At 42.6% G+C, this 26,908-nt stretch overlaps 1 protein-coding gene across 1 annotated transcript; it reads right to left on the bottom strand.

Annotated features, from left to right (window-relative positions):
• Positions 1–8,266: 8,266 nt before the first annotated feature.
• kcnk4b (potassium channel, subfamily K, member 4b) lies at positions 8,267–25,258 on the bottom strand. Its single transcript, XM_078172352.1, has 8 exons — positions 25,119–25,258; positions 21,674–21,803; positions 21,099–21,381; positions 11,497–11,611; positions 11,241–11,401; positions 10,962–11,148; positions 9,576–9,718; positions 8,267–9,487 (listed from the first exon to the last, which is right to left on the bottom strand). Exons 3-8 carry the CDS (start codon positions 21,285–21,287, stop codon positions 8,879–8,881), a joined length of 1,404 nt encoding a protein of 467 aa, XP_078028478.1. The 5' UTR covers positions 21,288–21,381; positions 21,674–21,803; positions 25,119–25,258; the 3' UTR covers positions 8,267–8,878.
• Between the last annotated feature and the right edge of the window lie 1,650 nt (positions 25,259–26,908).

Genomic DNA, 26,908 nt, shown 5'->3' with positions numbered 1-26,908 from the left:
CGTACTCGTCGTGCTCTTTGTACTCGTAATGCATCTTCTTGTGGTTTTGTATCTCTTTGTAGTTGTTGAAATTGTAGTTGAGTGTCTCTTCCTGGTCAGTATGTGTTTATTTGAGTGATATTTTGCAGGTGAAGGCCATGAGGCCTGCCTTACACTTTGGGCCCCTGTGCCTGGTAGGCCTGTTCAGTCAGTATATGGAATCCACATCTCAGAGGAGCTCTTGTGGTCCATGAACAACAAGGCAGTGATGATGAAGGTCCGGCAGTGACTCCACTTTCTGTGAATTCTCAGTAAAAAATAAGCTGCTGGTGATCTTCTATCGCTCCATGATCGAGAGCGAACTGCATCCTGATGTTGTACCCTGGGAGCTCGGCTGCAGACAGGAAGACTCTGCAGAGGGTCATGAACACAGCCCAGGGGATTATCGACTGCCCTCTGCCCTCCTAGGAAGAGACCTCCAGCTCCACTGCCTCAGAGGGTCCAGCTCTATCCTCAATGACTCCTCCCACTGTGCACATCATCTGTTTGACCTGATGCCCTCAGGCAGGCGCTACAGGTCATTGAAAGCCTGCACCTCCAGACTAATGAACAGTTTATTTCCCTGGGCTGTAAGAACACTAAACAAACAATAATCATGTGCAGTATCTACACCGTGCAATATTTCTATTATATTGTTCTTATTTATTTTATCATATGCTATTAAAACTATTATATAGCTGTGTATATGTCATGTTTTCACTGGTTATATTGTTCTATTCACGCCCATAATCTCATTATATTTAGTATATAATGACAATAAAGCTTTCTATTCTATTCCTTTCATGGGTACCAACCAGGAAGAGAAATCAAAGACACCACAAACAGATGCAAAGAGGCATAAAATAACTACAAAGAGACAAAACAACCACAAAAAGGTAAAAGCAACACAAAGTCTGCGTGTAGGAGAGGTGGTGGGGCCTTTTGGATACCTGTGCCCACGGGCCAACTGTCCCAGAATCTGCCCATGGTCTAAGGAACGTGCAAAAATTCCCAGTATGCATATGAAGCAGGCCATGAAACCAACTTGTGTTATGTACTCACATTACATTTTAACTATCAGACAAAGCCACACAACACTCTATAGCATCTATCCTTTCCCACCTGAGTGTGCAGCACGCTCCCTAAATTAAACACAAATCACAGTTTTATTTGACCAAGCTCAAACCAAGCGACTTCCGGTTCCTCCTTTGCTCCTCCTCGCCAGCTTTTCGCAGCTCAGTGACGCAGCCTGTATCCCGTGCCTTCTCTCCTCCCTCTGCCCAATTTGCGTCCGCTGTGTCTCCGTTACGTCCGTACGCACCTTCCACCAGCGTCATCAGTATTATAATACGGGCCTGCAACTCGTGAAAAAAAACACCATGACCCAATCTACGTTAACACTAATGTAGCCCAGGTATATTTAATAACATGTGCTGCCACAAGAGTCGATCTCAGATCAGATGTGTCGCGTCATTTGATCAAATCTGATGTTGCAGCAGCACCTCTCCCACTGAAATCCCTAAATTCCCACAGGGGCTTAATACAATTTTATACATTTAAACATATCTTTATATGGGCCTTATTGTACACTTAGTAGCTTTGGTGCTTGCAAGCCAATATGATCAGGGTTGTTATGAGAGTATTTTAATTATGTCACAGACTTCAGTGGACTGCTGCAAAGAGAATCAAAATGTCCCTCGCAGCGCACCTCTATGGAAAATGTAGTCATGCTGTCGGTCTTGTGACACTGACCCGGCTCTCTCCACCACTGCACTATTTGGACACGAGCCAAGGAAGAGGAGATCCGGAGATCACTGCAACGGGATGAGAAGGGGAAATAATCAAGGGATAGTAGTTAGGAGGGGGAAAAACAGAAGCCTGCGATAATACAGCGTGACAGATGAGTTAAAAAATGGCACCATCAAACATGTCTCAGAGATATCTTTGCTATTAATGTTTAATGTTGGGAGCGACAATTAAAAGATTTCTCAGTCCAACTCAGTAGCCTGCTGCTTCTCGAAATAGGCTGCCCCCCTGCGCTCTGCAACATGCCTGGTAACAGCTGGCACACAGAGGAGGGAAGTTGTCACGGAGGAGCTGGCAAACTTGTCCACTAATTTAAAAAGAAATGGAATAAATAAGATAGAAAAAGATAAAGAGAAATGTGGCAGCCGGCAGCGCACTTTGGATAATATTTCCCCAAAGAGCCAGGCATTATCTCTCTAATTATAGACCAATAAACGTTAGTCTAGGCTGTTTAAGCCAATAAGCGCTACTTGCATTTCCCTCGCTTCTGTGTCAGAGTTGCAGGACGACAGACAGTGTGTGTGTGTGTGTGTGCGTTTTGATGTGGTCACATGTATGCAGCGGGCTCGGGGCTCGGGACAGGCTTTACGCGGTGCGCGCACGAGAGGAAAAACTGACGGCAGTGTCATTGCGACCTTGAAGCAAGGTCACTGAGTCTCTGCTGCAGACACTGCAATTCTGCGGGGCTGCATCACACTGGTGCAGAGTCTGCATTATCATCCTGTTAGAGGCGAAAGCAGTCATGCTATATTCATTAGATTCACCCAAACACCAGGGACGTTTGATTTGTCTGATACAGTTTCTGGGTTTTGAGATTTACGGCATTGTAATATTATAAGTGTAACTGTCCTGCTCGTGTAAGAGGGGACAAATGTTCAAGCTATGAGGAGTGCAGGAGTAGAAACACACTGTGAGTGCCAGCTGGGGTCCCTAGGGTGGCTCCTTACAGCAGGTCCTGACCTCAGACAGGTGTCAGCTGATAGGCTACATAAATACCAAGAAGCCACTGATACACAAATAGCATTGGGCACTGCATCAGTGAGTCATGGATAACAACACTGATAGAACATGCTCCACCTATACTATAAACACCTTAATCAATCACCAGTAGTAGACTGAATACAGAGGATTATAGTAGAAGCAGCATGGGGTGCTATATCATATAATGATTATCAATACTAAGGTCCATGATAATGTCACCAGGTTACACTTAAAGGTCCAGCGTGTGGGATATATCAACACATTCTCACTCCGACCTCGTCACATATTGTCGTTTGGTTTCCACGTCCACTTAAGATGTGCAAGGTACCCTGGGTGCGTTGGATGATGACCTGGGACACTGTGTCAAGTTCTGCCTGTTACATGCATTGTCTTTTTTCAAGATACACTTCCGTTTTCACAGGGAATTTAACGTTTACTGTACATACATAGGTACAGTGCTGAAAATTGACGTTTTTTTCCTTCAACAACAAAAACACATGGTTAGGTTTAGGAAAAAAAACAGGGTGTGGCTTTAGAATCTTACAAGATGCGTACATCGCTCCCTGGGGTGAAAGTCACTGCCCAAGCGTCGGATTTCGATGACTTCGGAGTGAGACCGTGCTCGATATATTGCCGTAAATGGAAAAGTACATAATAAGTATACTTTCTTTAATGTATAATCACCTGAAAATATGAACTGACCCTTCGCTAAGTCCCGCCCCGGAACACAGACTGCCCATTCATAACTTAGCATTGGGCTGGCTCAGATCAGGGTCAGACAACAACACAGCTGCGCTCCCTTGACTCGAATGCAATCATTTCAGATTTCCTTCATTTTCAGGCTGGTTTTGTGGATTTGGAGCTAAATGTTGTGCCTGTGGCACGTCGTGTATTATTGATACTCATTACCTGGAGAGGTTGGAGAAAGATATACGTGTCTTCCCTGTTCCAAAACCAAAATCAGACCCTGAAAAGTGCAGGGTTAGCTAGCTAGCTACTGAAGATGTAGCCTACTGAATGTATACACATGCTGATTTTGCTTTTTAATGATTATAACAGTGAAACAAAGACCGACCCTGCTGTACAGGAACCAGTGAAGGGAAGCAGGGAAACTTTGCTGATATTCAACCAGCTCTGTGTCATCGCCAATGAATATTGTCTGGGTGCTGGCAGCAGCACGGGGGAAAAAAAATAATAATAAAAAAATAATAAAAACAAAGTCTTTCTGGGGCCACTAAACATATTTTAGCTTTATAATAAGGTAACACAGCCTAAGGAGTCCTAATTAGCCAATCAACATTACTAGAAGGTCTTAATGAGCATTCATTCATATGTTTTACCACAAGGTGGCTATTTTGCAATGGGGAATTTATGGTTAATTTGAACTTTAACTTTGCAGAGCTGGTGGTTAAAGCAAATTAAGCTGTCCACACACTATTAAATTCACAAATTAAAATGTTAAAAAATGAATTACCATTATTCATTTGCATATTTTCTTTTGTCAAAGCCATAGGGACACCAGAGAGGGGCAAAAGAGCCACATGTGGCTCTGGAGCTGCAAGTTGCCTATCCCTGCCATTCACACTTTGGGCCCATGGGCCTGTGCCAGGGAGGCCTGTTCAGTAATCCCTCCATGGGTACCGACCAGAAAGAGACCTCAAAAAGACACAGAGATTAAAAGGAACTGCAAAAAGACACTAAACAATAACTGAGAGACACAAAATGGGCCCCTAAGCCTGTGCCTCGTAGGCTTGTTCAATAATCCATCCATGCCTTGGACAATATTTTCCACATTACAGCACAACTACAACTTCTGAATAGCTGCACATCCTTTTTGAATCTTACATATTGTACATATTTTTATAGCTCATGAGGTTTGGCAAAATGTAGAGAAAAAGGCGTCAGGCCATAGACGTTGGAAGCATATTTTAGTTGCCGAAATGTTTAAACATTTTTCTCCAGTGGCTCCAGAGCCACAGGTTGCCTACCCCTGACCTGGTCGATTTGTTCATGATGGATAATTCAGCTCACAGTTAAAACCTCCTGAACATTGAACACTGAAGGATTTCTAACTGGGAGAAGTTTCAGCTGATTGCAATCTGCAATTTTCATCATTACACGCCACTAAATCCCCTAAATCATAAACTCTGCTCCTGGGAAAATCACCCTAAAACAGGGCATTACATTGAGCTATAGTATAAGAATCATCAATATTGAGGTCAGCATCTACAAATATGGACAGTTGTTTTGATAAATTGTAGATCAAAGCATCACAGCATGATAATTTCACTAAGTTGCACTTAATGGATGCCACCGTGGCACTGAAATGACTAATTCCACGAGTGCATAGATGTTTTGTGTAAGATGTCTCATCCAACTGAGTGCACAGATCCGATTTTTTAATTAGAGCATGTCTCCATTACAGAGCAGCTCCAGGATTTGTCTCTAAACGACACGATCACTGTAGTCTGCGTCGCCGTCCTTCAGCTCAAGGACACACTTGTGTAAATCTGGAATGTGCACCACATATTTGGATTTCAGATTAAGGGTGAAATTTCCCTTTAAATGCAGGTCAGGAGTGTGGCCCACATCAGCACTCCAAAGCCATTGTTGTCCCTCTAGTGGCAGCAGAGGGGAACTGCAGCAGCAGTGTTGATGATGACGTTATAGCAGCTGAGTGTGTGTCCTCCAGTAAAAGGTCACCTACTGCCACAGCACATCATCACCGCCTGCTGACTTCCTGATCACAGTGCCAGAACGCTGCCTTTTTTCTCTTTACATATCCTGCAGTAAAGTGTCAGATTTCCAAAGGGCAGACGAACGGTCACTTCTGCTCCTTTAAAAACATTTTGCTTATTCACTGTAACATTTTGCTTACTCATCAACGACCACAACATTTCAAATGATTCACCAGCAAACAAATGCACGTCAGTCAAAGACCTTGGATGTATGGAAGTAGAGTGTGTAAGTTAGTGTTGGACTGACATGGGGAGGGAAATGTGTCAGTGTCTGCCATCTGCTGGTTGTATTCACAGAGAGGGAAAATCTGCATTCATTTACTCAGAGAGGCCAGGGGGTAATTATAAATGAGCAGCAGCTTCATCTTTTATGTATCAGATATTTTGTGACACCAAGTCACATCAGCTTTTCTTTCAAAATAAGATGCAATAAAATACAGACAACAATAGAAGTGCAGCCCCACATGCTGCTGCACCATGTTTGTCCTTGGTGCCATTTTCAGATTGAAACACCAAGGTAGAGTTTCCAGCTGAGTATCACTTACATGGATCAACTGAGGAGCGACAGCACATGCTAAAAGGGCCATATTGACAATTTGAAGGGCACTCGCACTGTACATCAACAATACAGTACTGTATGTAAAGTATGCTATTCAGATCCTGCAATACATGTCTGGCCTGTTTCCACCAACCTAAACAGATCGTGGATATTCTTTTTATCCTCGCCATAAAACACTTTCCTTTTCATTTCACTTTTCATTTCACTTTTCATTTCAAGACACTTTCCTCCCTCTCTGAGAATAAAACAAGGTCAGTTCACAGACAAAACTCTGAAGTAATGTCATTTAATGTCAGCCCCTCGCTTTGTTCCAGACTGAAATATTTCAACAACTGTTCAATGGCTGTTCATAAAACTGCTGTGTTATGTCTTACAGATTTTCATGGTGCCTTTAGGATTTGGTGATCCCTGACTTTTCTACTACGCCATCATCAGGTCATAATGTATATTTCTCCAGTCCTTTTGTTTAAGACTATCCATCCATGCATCCATTTTCGTAACTGCTTATCCTCTTGAGGGTTGTGGGGGGGGGGCTGGAGCCTATCCCAGCTTACATTGGGCAAGAGGCAGGGTTCACCCTTAACAGGTCACCAGACTATCACAGGGCTGACACATAGAGACAGACAACCATTCACACTCACATTCACACTTACGGACAATTTAGAGTCACCAATTAACATGCATGTCTTTGGACTGTGGGAGGAAGCCAGAGTACCCGGAGAAAACCCACGCTAACACGGGGAGAACATGCAAACTCTGCACAGAAGGGCTCCTGGGATCGGAACCCTCTTGCTGTGAGGCGAAAGTGCCAACCACCACACCACCGTGCCGCCCCGGCTTAAGACTAACCAGAGAAAAAAAAAAGTACACTGAAGTAGACTTATTTTAAGTATACTTAATATTTAATATTTAACCTAAAAGTATGCTATTTTCAGTGTACTAACAATGTACTTATAGTCCCAGGGAAAAAGTACACTGAACTACACTTAATCTAAGTAGCATACTTAATATACTTATTAGGAATGTACTAAAACTGCGCTATTTTGGATGTGCTAACAATGTACTTCATATGCTAATGGTGTAACATCAATGCTATTAAAGATATACTAATCTACGTTCACTTAACTTAGTAGTACAGTAGAATATAATTAAGTATACTTGGTTGTACTATTTTGAGACACCATTAAGATGTACTAAAATATACTAAGTAAGACTTTTATGAATTTTGCTCTTAAATAATACATAACTAATTCAACTTTGTTTAAACAGGAAGTCTTTGTTAATCATAAGTCAGTACAGATTGAGATAAATTACAGGCTGCTTGTGTAATGTATTTTCAGCACATTTTATTTTCAAAAATAAATAAGTTTATTTTATATTACAAGCGTATTAATATTCTTCTGAAAACTGGATTGAAATATACTTAAAGTAGAAACAGTACATTATTTCAAAGTACAGCATTAGTAATAAATAATTTACTTACGTATTAGGGATGCACCAATCCGATATCTGGATCGAATATCGGCCCGATATCATCAAAACAGATGGATCAGGTATTGGAAAATGCAACCTATACCTGAGGCAATCCTTTCCCTTTAAATCTATTGCAACGCGAGCTACGTCATGGAGCGAAGGAGAGAATCTGCTGTGTGGAGGTATTTCACAGTATTTCACCTGCTGTTGCACAATTGTTTATTTTTGTTAAAAATAAATAGTTCATCATTGCATTAATCTGTTTCATCTTGTTTCATTTCATCATTCATCTTAGGAAAGAACTGTGTAGTCATCAATGCCTGATGCCTCTAGTCTTTTCTGTTCTACATGTAAAGGTATATAGCTGTTTAGGTCAACCATGGTATCGGATCAGTATCAGGTATCGGCTGATACTCAAAGCCACAGCATCGGGATCAGTAACTGAAAAAGCTGGATGGGTGCATCTCATTACGTATATTTAGGTAGATATTTATTTATTAGTCCTTTCAGAAATTCTTTGTGTGCCATACAGCAATGGTCAGATAAATAAACAGATAACTATAATTACAGCAACAACGACAAGTGCATCTTTATGGTGTCTCTAAACAGTCAAGTAAACTTCATTGAAGGATACTTAAAAGTGTACTTAATGTAATAATATGATAAACATGCTTGCACGACAAAGAGCTGCTTTCATTTAAAAAATCTTTATTACACATACGCAGTACAGTAAGATTAATGCATCTGGCCATCAAAATGCAAATATAATGGTTGTACACAGTGTTTAAAAAAAGTTTTGTTACATACCAAAAATGTACAAGAGCCTGTTTAGTACCCGTTTAATTGTTGGCAGGATTCAAGAGCAACTGTCTCAGACCAAAGCAACCCTTCTTCAACATGAGCCCCACGCTGCAGCGGCAACCTCCTGACTCTTAATTGTTTTTTGTTTTTTTTTGGGATTAGTAAAAGGCGGGAACCCTCATGTTGAGAGTGGTAGTGCATTTCTGTCTTGGCCCAGCAGAGAGCAGCAACTCCTCAGAAAGTAATGGGAGCATTGGCATAAAAATCACTTCATCATCTCTGATTGAGGCATACACACTCGCATGCTAAGAGCATTAGCTGCAAACCACAAGTGGCGAAGGCTTCTGCAACATGTTTTCATCTTAAGCGTCTGCGAGTAAGCAGGACATATACACAAATAAATTGCTACGCTGAGAACTTCTCTGTCAGATTATGAACACTTCTCAGATCTCTCAAGTCGATACTTGTGCGAGCAGCGGAGTTCCTGTAATCAGCTTCAATCTTAAGGCTTCACTGGCAGACTTGGAACTGGTTTGGGGCTTCCGTTGGGTGCTGTCCTGACGCGGTTGGAGCCATTGACTTTGGGGCTTCTCTGCGGAACAGGTCTTCTTTGGCGTCTCCTCTTGGGCAGTCGAGGGCGTTCACTGTTGGGTTGCGATGGATCCAGCAGAGGATCCAAATGTAGTTTACCACTTTGGGCATCTGAGGACTCATCAATAAAGGCAAGGTTCTCCCCAAAGTAGTCCAGAGGCTGAGACAGGTGGGGGTCTGGAAGAGTCTCCTCCTTTTCAGGTTCTATGGTTTTCTCTTCAGGCACTCGCTCTGTCTGAGTGACCTGAGAGTCTGTTTCTGATCCAGACCCTGATTCATTAGAGGTGGAGGAAGAGGAGGAGGAGGAAGATCCAGACTCTGTCTGACCCTCACCCTGCTCTTCTTTCCCCTCAGGGGCCCCGTTAGCTGACACACTGTGACCATGGCTGCGAGAGCCGTGGCGGTGCTTTCTCCGGCGCCGTTTAAAGGGGTCATCAATTTTTCCTGGAATGCGAAAATCTACCGACATGTTCTGGATGTTTTGAGTCCAGTCAGTGGCGTGGGCTCGAAGTTCCTCCATCTAGGAGAAGAGGATAACATCGGAGGTGATGGACAGGACGTGGCAGAGAGAAGACATGATAACACAGACATGAGAGGTGGAGAAATACCTCAGCTCTGGTCTTCTTAGATAGAACCCGGAGCCAGTTACCAATCATCGTCAGGATAGATGCAAAGTAGGCAAGACCCAGCAAGATCCAGAACCACACCAAAGGCTTATACCAGTGGTCACTCCCCCCATTTCCAGAATCCCCTTTGAGACGATACAAAGACACAGTATGCAGTAGCAGCAGGTAAAGGCAACACATCCATCCATCCATCCTTTTCTATGGGGTAAATAAACATTTAAGACACTATGTAGCAGATTAGGTAATCAATACTTCATCTCTGACAAGGAAAGAATCCTGAATAATTTATGATGTAAATGAAAATTGTCTGTGCTGAGTGAACTTAATGCATCACAGCTGACAACTATAATTATGGATGGCTAATTAAGTCATACCAGCAACTTATCTACAGATTGATAGATTCAACGAAAAAGCAAAAATTTGGATGTATTGTATGCAGGGTTCCCACAGATCCTCTAAATGTCTGAGCCATACATTTATTAATCTAAAAATGAGCCTTTAATTGGCATTTAAATGTCTTAAATTAATCTTTCAAAGTCTTAAAAACGTTAGGACACGGGAAAAAGGATTTTATTAATTGCTTTTTTATTTTTCATTTTCTGAAAATAATTGGTATATAAATGTATTTAATTGTAATGGTTTACAATAAATACATAAAATAAATGTATATTAAATATACTTTATTTTATTTATTTAATTCAAATAATTAACATGATATTTACATATTTATTTTTATTTTTAATTTACTTATTTATTTTATTTTGTGTTATTCAATTTTTTTATTTTCAAATAATTAGAATTAAATACATTATTGAAACAATTTACTGATTTCTTTCTTCAGTTTTGGTTATTGTAAAATTCATTCTAAGTGGCAGTAAAAAAAATCTGTAGGAAGCCTATGTATGGAATGCCATTTAAGATAATATCAAATAAATAAATAAATAAATATAGCTATAAAATAAATAAATAAATAAATAAGGCAATAAATAACACATCCGTGATTTAAATATATTAAGAAATGTAAATTTAACTATATACATAAGTCAATATAGTTCAATAAATTGTTTTTTATTTTTAAAAAGGTGTTCTTCAAAGGACTACTTTTATTACTTTCTATGTGGTCATATAGGTCGGAGGACTTGTTAGATAAAATACATAAAATGAAGGCTTTGTGTATACGTATACATTATGTTACAATGGAAATATAATTGATGTGTGAATATAAACATGCCTATAAAGCCTAATGGTAAAGTCTAACCCTGAGAAAGGGTGCCTCTTTTTTATTTTCACCCCTTCCCTCAGGGAGTCTGTGCACACCACTGCGAGCTATGTTAAGAAACACGTGGGTGGTTGATTGACTGCATGTACCTGCAACATAGTCTCCAAACCCCACTGTTGTCAGGGTGATCACTACAAAGTAGGCCGACTCCAGAAGAGTCCACTTCTCCACCTCTTGGAAAACGAAGATAGGCACTGCAACAAAGAGCACGCAACCCAGCAGGATGGACAGGACGGCTGAGATCACTCGCACAATGGTTGGACTAATTCGCCATTTCTGTCAACACAGTGGGATGAGACAAATTAAAAGGTGAAGTATATGTACAGTGAAAGCAGAGAAAACATTGAAAGCTCTGTTGGGGGTCTGACCAGGAAGAGAGTCTCTATTTTGGCAACAGTTTTCCTCAGCCCAGTACCCAGATGGTCTCCGACTCCAGCAAGCAGGATACCAAACATCGGGATTCCCACCAGGGCATAGAAAATGCAGAAGAGCTGCCCTCCTTCTGTCTTGGGGGAGATGTTTCCAAAACCTGAACGACCAAGCAATCGATTTGAAGACATTAAACAGATTCCACTCACAAGTATTTAAACAGAAGTTATGTTGGTGGTCTTGCTGGACACCCACCGATGGTTGTGATGACTGTCCCTGAGAAGAAAAAGGCACTGGCCAGATCCCACTGGCTGACAAAGGTGTCGTTGCTGCTGGGATCCACACCTGCACCGACGGCATCCACCACTTCCTGTGTGGAAAACAGTTTAATCATTAGTTTCTGAACCTAGACAAATAAAAAGAAAGGCTAGCAAAAGCTTAGAAACCTTACAACTATAGCCCATCATGATTAATGTTTTAAAGGTACACATGAGCACAAGTTTTTTAACCCTTTGAAACCTGGAGCAACATCCCTTTTCTTGTGCTGCTTTCAGACGCCTTTCGCAAGTATTTAAACTTCTGAACCATGGTCACATTGGAGCTTTTTTTTTTTTTTTCAAAAAAAAAAAAAAAAAAAAACGTGGGAAAATATAGGCAGTGAGCAACTTGATAAGAAATATTTCACAAATTGCAAAAAATAATAGATTTATAAAATTATTTTTAAAAAATTAGGGAATAAAGAAAAAAGGTTCTTTTTTCCCTTTTTTAAACTAGTTTTCTTGTTTTTTTGTTTTTTTTTGACTAATTTCTTGCTAATGTTTTGGGTCATTTCTTCTTTCGGTGCTCATCCCCCTCCTCCCATGTTTGTGAAAGCAACCGAGCCAATTTGCTCGGGTTTCAAAGGGTTAAACGATTCCAGTAATGCTGGAAATGCTGTGGAAAATGCATTGTCACTGCATCAGCAGGGAGGAAATCAGTGACAAAGAAGTGACTGGTGATGTACAGCAGTAACGGCTCCATTCTGTCCGGGTGTATCGAACCACTGCCGGCACAGATAATCCAATTCCTTCATCAAATTATCTGCTTTGTGTCTGTTGGTACTTGAGGTCATTTGTTAACTCTGAATTTAAAGCTGAGTATGATGAACCAATGATTTCACATGGTCTATTAGTGCTAATACACTGTCACAGAGACAACAATGTGTGTGGTTGATCCTATGTTTTTCTTTATTCCTATTGTTTTATGATCCCAGTCGTGCATCCATTTGACTCACTGAAGCTCCTAATGTGTGTAAACAAGGCCAGTAGTTTGCCAAATTAATACAGCACATTTTGAGTTTTGAAACTAGCTGTACTTCACTAAATATGAGTCATTTCCCCATTATGGGGGCCAGTAAGGGCAAATGCACTAATGGCCTAAAACACTTCCATTAGGAGAAACGTGTGGCAGCTGTGGGAACAATGCCAATTCTACGAAGCCCCAAGAGTCCTGATGTGCCCATAAGTTATTGATCTAGAAGGAACAAGATAACAACTTGTACACTAAACACAATTAAGTTGTGCACATAAAATAAAAAAAATCACTCCTCAGGGCTTTACGGGCTCTGTACCACTTCCAAAATCATACGAAAAATCAAAGACAAAAACAAAAACAAACCTCTCCCTACACACTTTTACTCCGTTTCCGCGTTCAGGCAGACGGTTCGCCACATTGAGTGCCGCCCCAAGCCATCTACTGGGGAGTGAAAGTGAGTTATTAAACCCTATGACAACAAGCCTACACTGATGCATACTTACTGACCACGGGCAACGTGGAACTGTGTTTGTCATGGAAGAAGCTCCATAACTGGACTGCACTAGCACAGTGCTTTTCTAGTCTTCTGACTACTCAAAGCGCCTTTACACTTCTGAGTAACATTCACAAACACATTGACACACTGGTGGCTGATGCTACCATACATGGTGCCACCTGCTACTCAGTGACCATTCACAAGCACTCACACACCGATGGAACAGCCATTGGGCGCAATTTGGGGTTCAGTATCTTGCCCAAGGATACTTCGATATGTGGACTGGACGAGCCGTGGATTGAACCGTCGATCATCTGATTGGTGGACGACCTGCTCTACCTCTGAGCCACAGCCCTCCATATAAAAAATGAAATAAAATTCCTTGTGACTACCCTTAGGAATGGAAATACTGTTCAAACTAAAACAGACATTTAATATTGTCATACAGACGTCATGCACTGTATTTAGGATCAAATGTACACCCCTCTAGACTGGAAATACAATCAAATTGTTAATTTAAACCAGTATGTATATTACTTTTTTCCATGGTTACCAAATGTAACAACAGCTCGTTACTCCGCTACAGAGAGCGAAGTGTGTCCCAAAGCTTGCCGCTGTGGTTACGCCCTACACCTCGATGTAGGGAGCTTGATTCAGCTGTGAAGGTGACGACAAATGGAGTGACACTCCGAGACGGAGTGGGAGTGGGTAGGGTCTGGTTTTGGAAAGGCCCACAGTCTGTCGTCTGGTCTCTCTCCTTTGAAAATCAAGCTGTGGTTCCCAACTGGTCCAGCCATGGGGTCTAGATTTCTCCTTTGTCATTAGTTCAAGGTCCACACAGTTTGGCCATGTCGTCCAGCTGGTTTTCTCTGTTCTTCAAAAAGTGTGTTTTCACTAACTAACACGTTGGCGAGTCACTTACGGTTCATTCAGAATGGACTCGCGACCTACTTATGGACTGTGACCCACCAGTTGGAAACCACTGCCCTAAAGGCCTGGAGAACGTTTATTGTGTTGACTGGACATGCAGCGTTTTTGCATGTGTTTTCTAATTGCCATCGTTACAAGCTGTAGCACATTTCTTGTGATGGAAATATTTGGGGCCACTGTAGCACCTTTGCCCTTCTCGGCCACCATACTTCCTTCTGGTAGTTAAATCGTGGGTCTTGATTTTGTGGCTTAAGCGATTTGAAATGTGAAATGAAAGCTATTTTTACTCATCACCTGGCTCATGTTACATTAAAATAATTCAGGGTCAAAGGCTAAATTTATTAGGTTAACCATGTGCACCTCAGCCTCGGTGTAGTTCCCTCACCACAGCCGGGAATGTATCAGTACTGTCTTACATCCTATTCTGTCAGCATCTTTAGCCACATTTCAGTGCTATAATATTATCAGACAGCACAGAGAGTGAGACAGCAGAGGGAAATACTCGCCACAAGACAAGTGAGAGCAGTGCACCTCAGCTCTGCATGACCATATACTGACATATCTGCAGATACTGTCATCACATGTTATCATAGATTTATTTCAATACACATAATCAACCTCATTTATAGCCAGAGGTGGAAAATGTACAACAGACTGTACAAGAGTGGCATCTTGTGGTGTGAGACATCTCACATTACACAAGGTGAAGACAGATTGTGGCAGGGAGGAACTTTTCTGTTGAGGACTTGTTGAAAGATCTGCTGACACCCATTCAGTGAAACCTGATCCACAATGCTGCTTGTTGAGCGCAACAACATCTGAAGAATTACTCTGTCACAGCTGCCTGCTTCACTCATGAATAACGAGACTTTTTTCTCCTGACAGCATCAAACAATAGATACAATCAAATCACTGGGTGCTTATTATATCAGTGTATTTTCTTTACTGTAATTTGAATTTGCTTGCTCTCACCACCAACGCTGCTATGTTAAAGTACCAAACAATCATAAATAGCCCACTAAAGAGGAGCTGTCTTGTGGTAAAACAAATTTTTGAAAGCTCAATTAGATGTATTTTTCACATCAATGGGCTAATTTAGACTAAACTTGCAGTGTTACCATAAGGCTCAAATATGTTTTGCAGCTCCAGGCAGATGTTTTTTTTAATCATTATTGGTCAAAAATGGCTCTTATGATAGTTACAGTTGCTGACCCTTGCTCAAATAAGGGGAGTGTTTCCTAAATTAGCGCCCTACTGGTTAACTCAAGTTTCGTTAAGAATTATAGCTTGGTTAATATAAGTTATTTGTTATGTTGTCATGCTACATATTTAACATAACATGAGAATGTGACATTACGTAAGTACATAACTGAAAATAACACTAAGTTGTTGTGTCATACGGGACAGAAACAGCAATCTCCTGGATCAAAGTCCTGTGTTTGTTTGACCAATCCATCCTGACCACCCTTCTATGTAGACTTTGATGCTCAACTACAACATCTGACTTCCAACGTCCAACTGGTAGGAAGCCCCGGGGCAGACCCAGAACACGCTGGAGGGATTATATATCTCATCCAGCCTGGGAACACCTCGGGGTGACCCAGGAGGAGCTGGAGAGCGTTGCCGGGGAGAGGGATGTCCGTAATGCTTTGCTCAGCCTGCTGCCCTCGCAACCCGGCTGTGGATAAGCAGTTGAAAATGGATGAATGGATGGATGGATCAGACTTCCTCCTTTGCTCCCGTCATAATAACTACAACCACAAGAGGTTACTGCCTACACTAAGGGACGTAAACATGTTGCATCTTTGACCGTCTGGAAACTGCAAGGTCGGGCACTGGGTGCTACTGCTGTGCCTTCTCTGTGCCAACTTTCAAGAGCGCAGAGGCAGGCTGCATCTAAAGTTGCTAAGTGACCATAACAAGCACTGTATCATAGCCTAATTCATAGATATCCTGAGTGCAGAGCTGATCTTCTTCCAGGTGTTGTTTTTTAGGTGTGTAGGCCTATTGTCCGTGGGACAGATGTAAAGCTCTGGGTAGCCCTGCACTAAAATGATCAACTTCTTCTTCTTCATATACCACAGACTGACATTTACAGAATACGGGAAAGATAAGCTGGTGGAAGCTGAGCCACTTCACTGGTCCATCTATGTCCCAACCCTCACCTATGGTCATGAGCTCTGGGTAGTGACCGAAAGAATGAGGTCATGGATATAAGCGGCCGAAATACGTTTCCTCAGAAGGGTGGCTGGGCTCAGCCTTAGAGATAGGGTGAGGAGCTCGGACATCCGGAGGTAGCTCGGAGTAGAACCGCTGCTCCTTCGTGTCAAAGGGGTCAGTTGAGGTGGTTCGGGCTTCTGATCAGGATGCCTCCTGGGCGCCTCCTGTTAGAGGTGTTCAAGGCAAATCCCACTGGCAGGAGGCCCTGGGGCAGACCCAGAACACGCTGGAGGGATTACATATCTCATCTGGCCTGGAAACGCCTCGGGGTCCATCAGGAGGAGCTGGAAAGTGTTGCTATGGAGAGAGACGTCTGGAATGCTTTGCTCAGCCTATTGCCCCCACGACCTGGCTTTTGATAAGCGGTTGTAATGGATGGATTGGAAAGATATCTGTTGGCTGCAATTGGTTGCTCCATGTCACATGACATGTGATGTGTGCTGCTGCGTTCCAAAAGGTAAACTCCGTTTATTTCTGTCTATCTATAAAAATAGGTGCTTGGGAAATGCTTGTGCATTGCTCCATCGTTTGAGCACACCTGCCGCGCATCTACATGTGTATGACCCATAAACATAAATATGTGTAGTCATAAGCTTCTTATACAAATGACCTATGGTGTCGTTTATTCAATCATTTTACAAATTGTTTACATATAATTGATTTCATAATAAACACTTTTAATAAACACAGGAGAAAAAACAAGTTAGATCAGACTTAGAAAATGGATCATGAGTATTTTTTCTCACTTGCCTCTCAGGGCTTCCGTACTTTGGAGTTCCATATTAATCATCCATTCAATACTAATGACATGAATCATGATACATACATCTTCATTATCCTTTCAATCTTTTCATTTAATCACATTACAGGATGCACTGAGGCAGTGTACCAGATCTTCTCTCAATCTCCTTTAAATAATCAAAGACAAACAACGCCTGTTGGAATAAAGGAGCTCTGTCCTGTCCTTCAGTTCCTTTAACCTTTCTGCAAATGTCAGCCGCCACATCTATAGATCACTTTGCAGGCTAAAACAGTCATTTACAACTTTCATTCTGGAGCAAGGACAAACATTTCAGGATCACAGCACCGTTGCCAACCTGTCTCATAGCGCTCAGCTTTCATGCACGCACACACAGATGACTCGTCCTCACATAGCTGCTCTGACCACACCTGTCATCTGGCCCGCAGTCTCACTGTTCTGTCCCACAGACAGTTTCGCTGATTCTCACCAAAATCCAATAGATCACCCTGAGGGTCCACAAAACGGTTCCAATATGATAAGTTAGAATCAGACTCAAGTTCCCAATCAATATAAACTGTGTTGCAGTTTGGCCAGAATGTATTTTTATCTACAAGTGGTGGTCAGTCTCTGAGCTTCAGACTCTGCAGTATATCAAACAGAAGTGAGGGGAAAATGTGCACACAAAATTTCCCCTCAAAATTATATAAAAGAAATCGTCTATAAAATTATCAATTTTATTTTTACAACTTAATTTCATGGCATTTCAGTTTTTTTAGGACAAAATTAACTAAAGAGTAGTTTATAATTCAAGCAGCTGAAATTTGCATGACAAAGAAAGTAGGGAAATAATGCAGCATCATAGCCGTTTGCAAAATTGAGCACAGTGTTACTTAAGGCAGGACAAGATGTCAAGCTCAGCTCACATCCCAGCTACATCAGCTGATCTCAAACAGCCAATCAACTAATGGAGCAGCTGATTGATAGAAGGGAGTCAGATGATAGATCACATGATTCCTTTCTATGCAACCAACTGGCAAATCTCATTCAGAGCACCGTATTTAAATTCTTCTGGCCTGCCTACTGTTGCTGCTTCCTTTGCAAGCTGCTTTGTATCCCGCCTCCACCCCAGCTCCTCCTTTTCATGTTGTGTCTGACGTATCAATGTCATTTCTGTTTGTCACTGATGTTAGTTCTGTTCTGTTCCTGGGGGTCTTTGCTGCTGCTCTCCCTGCCTTAGGCTTTCCATGTAGGCACATGGAAGGGCAGGGAGGTTTGCAATCTCTGCCTCAGGCTTGCCTCATTTGCACGTGGAAGGGTAGGGAGGTGTGCTCTCTCCGCCTTATGGCTTTTCACGTAGGCGTGTGGAAGAGGCTTTCTGCGTAGGCCCGAGGAAAGGCAGAGAGGCCCCAGAACAGAGCCATACTGCCAAATATGATACTGCAAATGGAAATAAAGTTTTCTTTGACTAAAGTGTTCCTGACTGAATTGTGTTTATAAAACCTTGTTGGGGCTAGCAACCCTGGGGGTCAGGACCCTCAGACAAAATGTTTGTGATATACTGAATACACTTGCCTCTTCAGGCCTGTAAAAAATCCTTCAAATGACATGATCTGAGGAGCAAAATCACTGTTAGGTGAAAGTGTGACCTCCAGTCACAAATTTGATGACTTAACGCTGCAGTAGGTAGAAAGCCTGAAAACGGTTGATTTTTGAGTCTCATCTGAGTTAGGTTTTGTTCGTCTCCGCCCTGAGCCCCTCCTACCAGATGAGCACGCGAGTATTTAATCCTACTCGGTTCTATTTCTCCCTCTCTGGGGGCCTCGGCTCTTCCTCACCACGCAGCAGCCCTCCCCATCCCTCCCTCGCGGCCCCGCACATACTCCCGAGCCTCACTCTCCCTCACCACGCAGCAGCCCGCCCCATCCCTCCCTCGCGGCCCCGCACATATACCTCCGAGGCTCGGCTCTCGCTCTCTGCGGAGAGCCCTCGGCGCATATGCAGTAGAACAGCCAATAGGAACGCAGTGGTCTGAGCTGACCTTTGATTGGTTGATGCACATTGGCATGATACTGATTCTTTAGAGGCTGAACACAGAGCCATGGTGAGGTGCAGAAACCTGTTGTTTGTCTCAGACCATTTGATTTACATTATGCTTAGAGGATATTATAACATTTTTATTCAATTATACCAAAACAATGTTGCCTACTGGAGCTTTAAGACGCGACTTGAGAAAATCAAAAGTATTTGAAACTCCACTTAGACTTTAACAGCATTGACTCCTGACTTCACTTGGATTTAAGCCTTTTGACTTAATAATACTTGGTACTATTCCCTAAGCCCACAGATTAAAAAGTATTTTATTTAAAAGGCCACGAGTCAGTTCACTTCCCTACATTTCCTGATTCAACTAACCTCAACATTAGACATTCCCAGCAAGTCGACACTTAATTCCCCAGATCCACTTTGTTTGAACCTTTGTCTGACAGCATCCAGTCAAGTTGCAGGAGAGAACCTTGAAGAGCTCAAGTTACATAACTAAGCACCAGATGGAGAAAATGATAGCAATAAGATTATTTTGTGGTCAACAAATACCTAATTGCAGTTTGCATACAGATGGTGACACAACAACTTCCAACAAACTTGTTTTAACAAATAAAAACAAATTTTAAGAAGTATTCTTTATTTTTGTACGTTTAATATATTATTACTCTGTTGCTAAAATGGCATTATATTTGGTGAAGAGCGCATTCTGACTGGATTACAACTCAAAACTCAAAGTTCAGGATTGGGACTTGACTCAAGACTCGAGCGTGAAGACTTATCCTCATGCCAGCCTTACATGAAACAACTTTTCAAGAGATTTCACTGTTGCAGACAAATTGTCAATTTATTCATTCATTTTCCATAACCACTTACCCTATCAGTGGTTGCGGGGGGGCTGGAGTCTATCCCAGCTGACATTGGGCGAGAGGCTGGGTACACCCTGGACTAGTCTGAGTTTGCTGCAGAGATCAGCCTCTCACTGGGCGGAACGAGCCACCCGCTGAAGTCCCGCCCTACCACCTCCGGTTGTGTAGCAGTTTTCAACCGTTTTCAACACGTCCTTTACTAACTTTTACAGTGTTTGATCTTGTGGGGATGTGGCCATTTTTCTGCCATGGTTCGCGTCCTGTAGGCGATATTTTTGTGGGCGTGTTACACCAAAACATGTTTCCCCCCGGCAATATTTTTGCAAGCGCACCGTTGCTGTGGCACCGCCCAGAACGATTGTGATTGGTTGAAAGAAATACAAGCAGCCGGGGCGTTTTTTTCTCCAATCTTAAAGTGAGAGATGGCCCAGCCAGACCTTTGTTTTCTTGAGAAAGGTCTGGTGAGCGAGAATAACCCTGGACAGGTCACCAGACTATGACACATAGAGACAGCAAACCATTCACACTCACATTCAAACCAATGGGCAATTTAGAGTCACCAATTAACCTGCATGTCTTTGGACTGTGGGAAGAAGCCTGTCATTCCCACGGTCTCTTTCAAGTAAAATTTCAGTTAGGCAACAAAATCCAAAATGTAACATTTATATGCAAATACAGTTTATCTTAATGGATTGTACTAATGCCAGATTTACAAGAACACATGACATCTTTTATCTTGTGTTTCTAGAGTTATGTGTTTTTGTGGACACATGAGGAATTGTTAGTATGTCTTATTTCTTAAAGGGAGTTTGGTGTAATATTTTCCACTGGGAGCAGGATGGGAAATAATCTCAAGTGTTTGACAGAAAACTCACATTGTCTTTAGATGTAAGACGGTGTCAGACTTTGGTCTTTTAAGTCTTTTCAAAGTCTCCTGGTGTACAGTAGGCATTACTTGTGTCTTGCAAAATACACAATGACTTGGTCCCACATCTGCTGTTTGATATTGCTTAATTTAAAAGGAACACAAGCCCAAAATCTGGGCACAAAACTGACACAAAAGTGGCTATGGTGTGTCACTAATATCCATTTATAGACTGAGAGCACAAGAATAAGAGGCACTTAAGCTCCTGTACCCACCACGATGCCCCGCCCATTGGGAATCGTAAGAATAGAGGGGAGTTAGCTCTCCCTGCCGACACTGCACTGTTAATATATGCTTGTCTATCTGTTAACATTTAGAAATATTCCAAAAGATCTACTGTACCTCTATAAGGGTCTGTAGGTCCTCTGGGCCCATGCAGGTGAAGTTCATCAGGAAGAACCGGCGCGTGTCCTGCAGCTGCGTGTGCTTGCCCTCCTCTCGCGGAGTCTCCAAGGCACGGAACACCACAGCTCCCAGTACCAAGTAGAGAAGCACCCCCGTGAGGATGCCGAGCAGGGTGGAGCAGCGCATGGCTACACCTCCTCCCAGTCCAAACGAAGGCTGCTGTTTCTCTCTTCCAGCCTCAGGGCTGGTGGTGGCGGTGCCTGGATCCCAGCTGCTGCAGCTGAAACATCAGCAACCACACGAACACAAGGGTTTCAAACTGACCACAGCTCCTGCCAGCAACCTCGGCTGTCTACAGGCCTCCAGCAGCCAGCCTATTAGCTGCACATGAGGCATTAAATGGACTCAGGCCTCACCACACTGCTGACACACAGTAAATGCAACATCCCAATAAAACACCAGTCATCTGACCTGTCTGACACTTCGAACAGATGTGACTGCAAAGTGGCTGTAAAACAAACGATCCATGTGATGAATACACAGAGAGATGCACACATAACAGTTGAGCTTACCTGTCAATCCGCCTAAGATGCCCACGCTTTCGTCTCTTCCAGTCCCTCTTTGCACCCGGCCTGAGGATGGAGTCCCTGGATCCGTAACCACTGGGGAGCCCGTCCACCTCACACTCTGAAGGAGGGGACACTTAAAAAGAAGAGACATTTTTAGCATTGCATCTTAAATAAAACAAGAACAATTTTCTGAGTTACATGAAAGCAGTCAGGAGTGAAGATAATCCTCACTGACAGGCAGCAGCAAGGGGAGGCTCTCAGGCTTTGCAGTGTCACACAGGGGTGTAGAACTGGGTGAGGAAAGAGGACTGAGTATACAGGACCCTCATGTGAGAAGAGCCCATAAAGATACTAGAATGAATAACTGTTTAGGCCCAGGCACACTAAACGGACATCAAAGAACTAGTGGCGACAAAGTCCAACTGTTGCGTCGCCTTACGTCGCTTGTGTATAGCCAAAAAGTTTCATCTGAACACACCACAAAGACCACAGCCAATGGTCAATTAGCACACGTCTGCGCCTGCATGAGAGGAAATAACTCTTCATTCCAGCAGGTGGCGGTAGTCTGTATTTGTCATTCAAAAAGGGAGACCAGGAGACTGACAGGACGGATTCAAGACGCTAGTTAGTCAGTTAGCACATTAAAAACACACCCTGATGATGAAAGAACAAATAATATTTACAGTGTGCTAGCAAACAATAATGTAAACAATCATGAACTGTTTCTGCCAAAGAACAAGAACAAGTTTGTTTTGATTTCACGCCCTCCTGACTTTAGTCGTTTGTTTACTTTCCTCACTTCCATTTTTCTCCTCATACACTGAGCTGAACAAGCAGTCTGAGTGATTTCAGTCACCAATGGGCTCCGCCGGGTCTGACGACAATTCAACATGCTGAATCTGCGGAAAAAAAGCCATCAAGGGCAGACGGGGGTTGGCAAGGGCCAACGGTGCGGAACACAGCCTGATATTAACCAATGGCCAACAGTCAGCTTGGTGTGTCAGGGCCCTTATGCGCAGTTCAGACCAAAGATTCGCAACGAGACGAGTTGAAACAGGCAACTACTTGCAATGCAGTGTTCTGTAACGTTCTAAAAAACTGCCGGTTCACACCAATGCAACTACATGAGACGGTGTATCATCTCTATGCAACAATTCTCTGTACATCTGTTCTGATTTGCAGCTTTTCAGGCTTATTTTGTGGCTGAATATAATTTGTAGCTTCTTAAAATATGACTGAGGATAGTGTAAGGCAGGTTTCTCTCTCATGTCTTACCTATCAACTTACTAGTTACTATGAACTATAGAAGGGCTGTGGGTGAGGTAGGAGAACGGGGACAGCTTCTCTGTGTGACCTGATTTAATGTCCGAAAAAGAACGTAGGACAACTGAACGTTATCCATATCACTCCGCATAACTCGATCAGAACTCTCATTACCTGCACGTAAGGTGCGCAATATTAAATAGTTCAAAATTTAACGTAAAAGTGCAAAATAAAATATGTAAACACTATATGAATGTAGTTAACATTAAATTATGTAGATACAAAATAATGAACAAAGAAAAACAACACAGTCTACTGGATACGTCCTCACAAAAATAAATCTCATCTTACAACAGTGATAGTGAGATACTGGCTACAGTTACACTGGTAGTAGCGATGAAACAGCAAAAAAACATAAAACAAGCAATAAATGGACTGTATTCATAATAAATACGCCACAATAATATGAATAACCAGCGCCAATTAATCAGTCAATGAGAATGTGTGAAGTGTGTGTGAGAATAAGCACCTACAGGGAGCCACAGCAGCGACCAACCATGAGGACGGAAACAGAGGGCTCGGCTGGGTAAGAGCACCTGCCACTGCAAGCGAACACACTGTCTGCGGCCATTTTGACTTGACCAGCGGACTTCACTAAAAGCTGATTGGCTGTAGAAACAGGTGACGGGCTCTGTGTTCTAAAACCAGCCGCCAGAGATTTGACCAGCTGAGCTGCAGGTGACACCATCAGCCGGCTTGAGTCAAGCTCAGACCGGCCAGTTCACACTGCTGCAACTTTTCTCTGCAACATTCTAAAATGGTTTCGTCTTGTCGCAAATCTTTGGTCTGAACTGGGCTTTAGATGCAGGCAGGGGCCCTTAGAGAATGCCTGTGTATAAGGTACAAAATTTTGAGCAACGCCCCTGGTGTCACACTAAGAGCTGCTCATGTTGTGGGACCAAAACCGCCTGTTGTTGTTTTCCCTTCAGCATAAAACATTCTCTGTGGCCATCTTCTAATAACATGCACCACATAAGCCTTTTGTTTGTGACCAGAGACAGCTCAGCCTTTTTTCAGTCCACCCACACTTGTGTGAACTTTGGGTAGAGAAAAAGGAGAGTTTCTGCTTTGGATGAAAACGATGCCTCATTGTAGATCAAGGTGTATTTCCTTTTTGGAGAAGAAATATAGTCAAGTTCAGGTACCTCCAAACACAGCAGATTCAGACTTTATAAACGCCAAAGAAGCAGAAGCTTCAGATGTCCAGCTGTGAAACCTGGTCCGCTGTGATAATGTGGGTCACTGTTGACTCAAACCAAAATGGCAATCTCATTTAAAACTGAAACGGGAGCCAAGGTTCTGCACTCTGATGCATCTTTACCTTGTTAAAGCGATGGAGTTGAGAAAACTGATAGTTGTGTCTGACACTCCCCTTTGTCCCGGAAATTTCGGAAATGATTTAAGAGGGAGAGATTTTATCATTTGGACCAGTTAGGCCTGCCACTTCCAATTCACTCTGCATCACTGGACTGCAAGCCAAAATTACAGCAAAAAAAACAAGCTCCTGTCTTCCCAAGTTTGGTGACTGCAGCTCTTTAGTCAGCAGATCCGTTGATCTTGATCCAAAATTAGAGCAATAAACTGTCATACGGTGACAGCAAAATATACACTTCTCCCCAAACAGTTTTAGCTGCTGCTGGGAATTCACAAAGACACTGTCCACTTACGAAATTGAACACATCAAAGCCAGAAAATAGTAGACAAACTCATATCTACACTGGTAAGATTCATTTAAGTGCCTGGTTCTTATAGACATTCAATGCACTGGCAATCCATGCGTGACTGTCCATGTGAGCAACAATATACTTGCATGAAAAGCAGTATTGAAGCATTTTCTGGGACCAATTACACCAAAAAACAACAACTGAGTGTGTAAACTGCTCATCCAACATCTGCTGCACACCTACCTCAGACTGCAACACAGAAAGCCAGGCAGATACTACACCACTAGACAAAAGGAAATTGTTATACAGCTTGCATTAAGTGCCAACAGTTCTGCTGCTGCTGATGCAACCGAGCCATAGCAATAGTAATGCCGTTTTATTACCACTTAGTGTCCCTCCGGGTCCGTAAAACGTATGGAACTGACCAAACGCGCCAGACAGTCCAGCCCGTGTGTGCTTACCTCAAAATGAAGGATCATAAGAATCCAGAGTACCGGTCGCCTCATGCATAGTGTTTCATGAGTTCGGTCAGCCGCATACTGTACAGGGGGATGTGTGTGAGTGCGTGTGTGTGTGTGAGTGAGGATGAGGAGGGAGGCTGTTGCTGAGCACACAAGAGAGAAAAAGATACTCAATCAAAGTGACTTTATATAGAGTGAGAGAGTGAATTAAAGAGACAGAGAGAGCGCGAGCAGCACAGATGAAGGTGGAGATGGCGATGGGTTATGGATTTATTTCTCCAGATTTCAGCTTCATCAGTTTGTTTTTCATACTGTGGGTTAAGATTTCAGAAGGACCTGCTTTGTTTGTTGCAAACACATAATGCAGCTTCATTTTTCAGTCTGCTAGAATTTGACATAATCCATAGTTTTTCTCTCTTAACTAGTGTTAAACTGAATTTCTGATCATGCATTAGTGGTTGCAGTCCTATAGATGAGTCCACGGGATCAGTGCTTGAGATTCATCGACGTCTGATGGGTGTTACACTGCCGACTCTGCAGGGGGAAGCCAGCTCACCCTGCTCTCAATATCCCATCTTCCACACAGTCTTGACAGAACTGCTGCTGCTCTCTTTCTGTGTGTGTGTGTGTGCATGTGTGTTTACAGGGATGGGGATAAGGTTTCTCAGGCCGATCCAGGACACTGTAGTAAACTCTCAGATGTTCCTCTCAAATATCATTAAGAACCAGCCAGGTCTGGACTTTCCTGGTTTCAAAGTTTAATAGTGTTATTATTAGATTCGTTACATCACTCCAAATCAGTAAAATGATCATCCTCAGATTTCTATTTAATGTAATAGTCAGCCTGATCATACAGTGGTACAGATTTAAAAGCTGCAGAGAGTTTCACTGTGATTTGTTAGCCATGTAAAATGACGTGGGATCACCAAAATAGGAGCCTGTTTACACCTGGTGTTAACACGTGATATGGTGATCTGAACACAAGTGGACAGCCGAGATACGTCGCTGTTCACACTTGTGCAATGCATCTCCAGCATAGATGAATAATGACAACTACATTAGCTTCATTTCCACCGAGCAGTACGGTACAGTTCAGTTCAGTAGGTTATTGTTGTCCGTTTCCACTGTGAAAATTTGTGGATGGTACCAATGGAACCGTTCTGTACGGTCCCCATTTTTGGTCCCCCCTCTGTTGGGGTACCTAGCACACAGATCTGGTACTAAAAGGTGGAACTGTGAACACCGCAGTCTGTTGATTGGTCAATAGAGGACGGTCACTCTGCTCAGGGCTGAGTTGTGGCTGGTTTTGAGGCTCATGTAACCACTGTTCATGTAGTGGGGCGGTAAGGGGTCTAAAATTGGTGTGTTTACAAGGGTGTTGTGTTCGGACAATGCCTATCAGAGCCCGAGCTGTTAAAAACCTGTGACTACTGCAGAGTTGTTAGACCTGGATGTGAGTCCCGACTGTATCCTTTCCCATTATAATAAAAAGCCAGATGCTGGTGAGTGTTAGTGGGTTTTTTGTGAAATGGGAAAGGGGCTTCATAGACTTCAAATTGAGGTGATGATGTCATGAATTTTTAAATTGCTTTTCTCAACCTAAGGACAGTTTTACAGATATAAACCTCCATGGGTAAAATATTCATTATAAAAAGTCATAATTGACCTTCTATGCAGTTCGAGGTGATATCTCTCTGATAATAGTGGTCTATGGGGAGAATCTTTTGGGCTGCAGGGGATTTTGTCAATGCAATGCTGTGAATGGCCACTGGGAGAAATGAAGGTATGGC

The sequence above is a fragment of the Epinephelus lanceolatus genome, chromosome 11 (assembly GCF_041903045.1).
Source record: "Epinephelus lanceolatus isolate andai-2023 chromosome 11, ASM4190304v1, whole genome shotgun sequence".
NCBI lineage: Eukaryota > Metazoa > Chordata > Actinopteri > Perciformes > Serranidae > Epinephelus > Epinephelus lanceolatus.
This window is presented reverse-complemented; position numbering and strand designations above follow the sequence as displayed.

Bases quoted from the DNA above. Each gene is read 5' to 3' on its own strand.
- kcnk4b (XM_078172352.1), bottom strand. From the start codon at position 21,287: ATGCGCTGCTCCACCCTGCTCGGCATCCTCACGGGGGTGCTTCTCTAC. The intron at 11,612-21,098 runs GTACAGTAGATC...TTTTCCACACAG, and splicing joins ACCTACAGACCCTTATAGAG to GAAGTGGTGGATGCCGTCGG. The intron at 9,488-9,575 runs GTATTTCTCCAC...CTCTTCTCCTAG, and splicing joins CTAAGAAGACCAGAGCTGAG to ATGGAGGAACTTCGAGCCCA.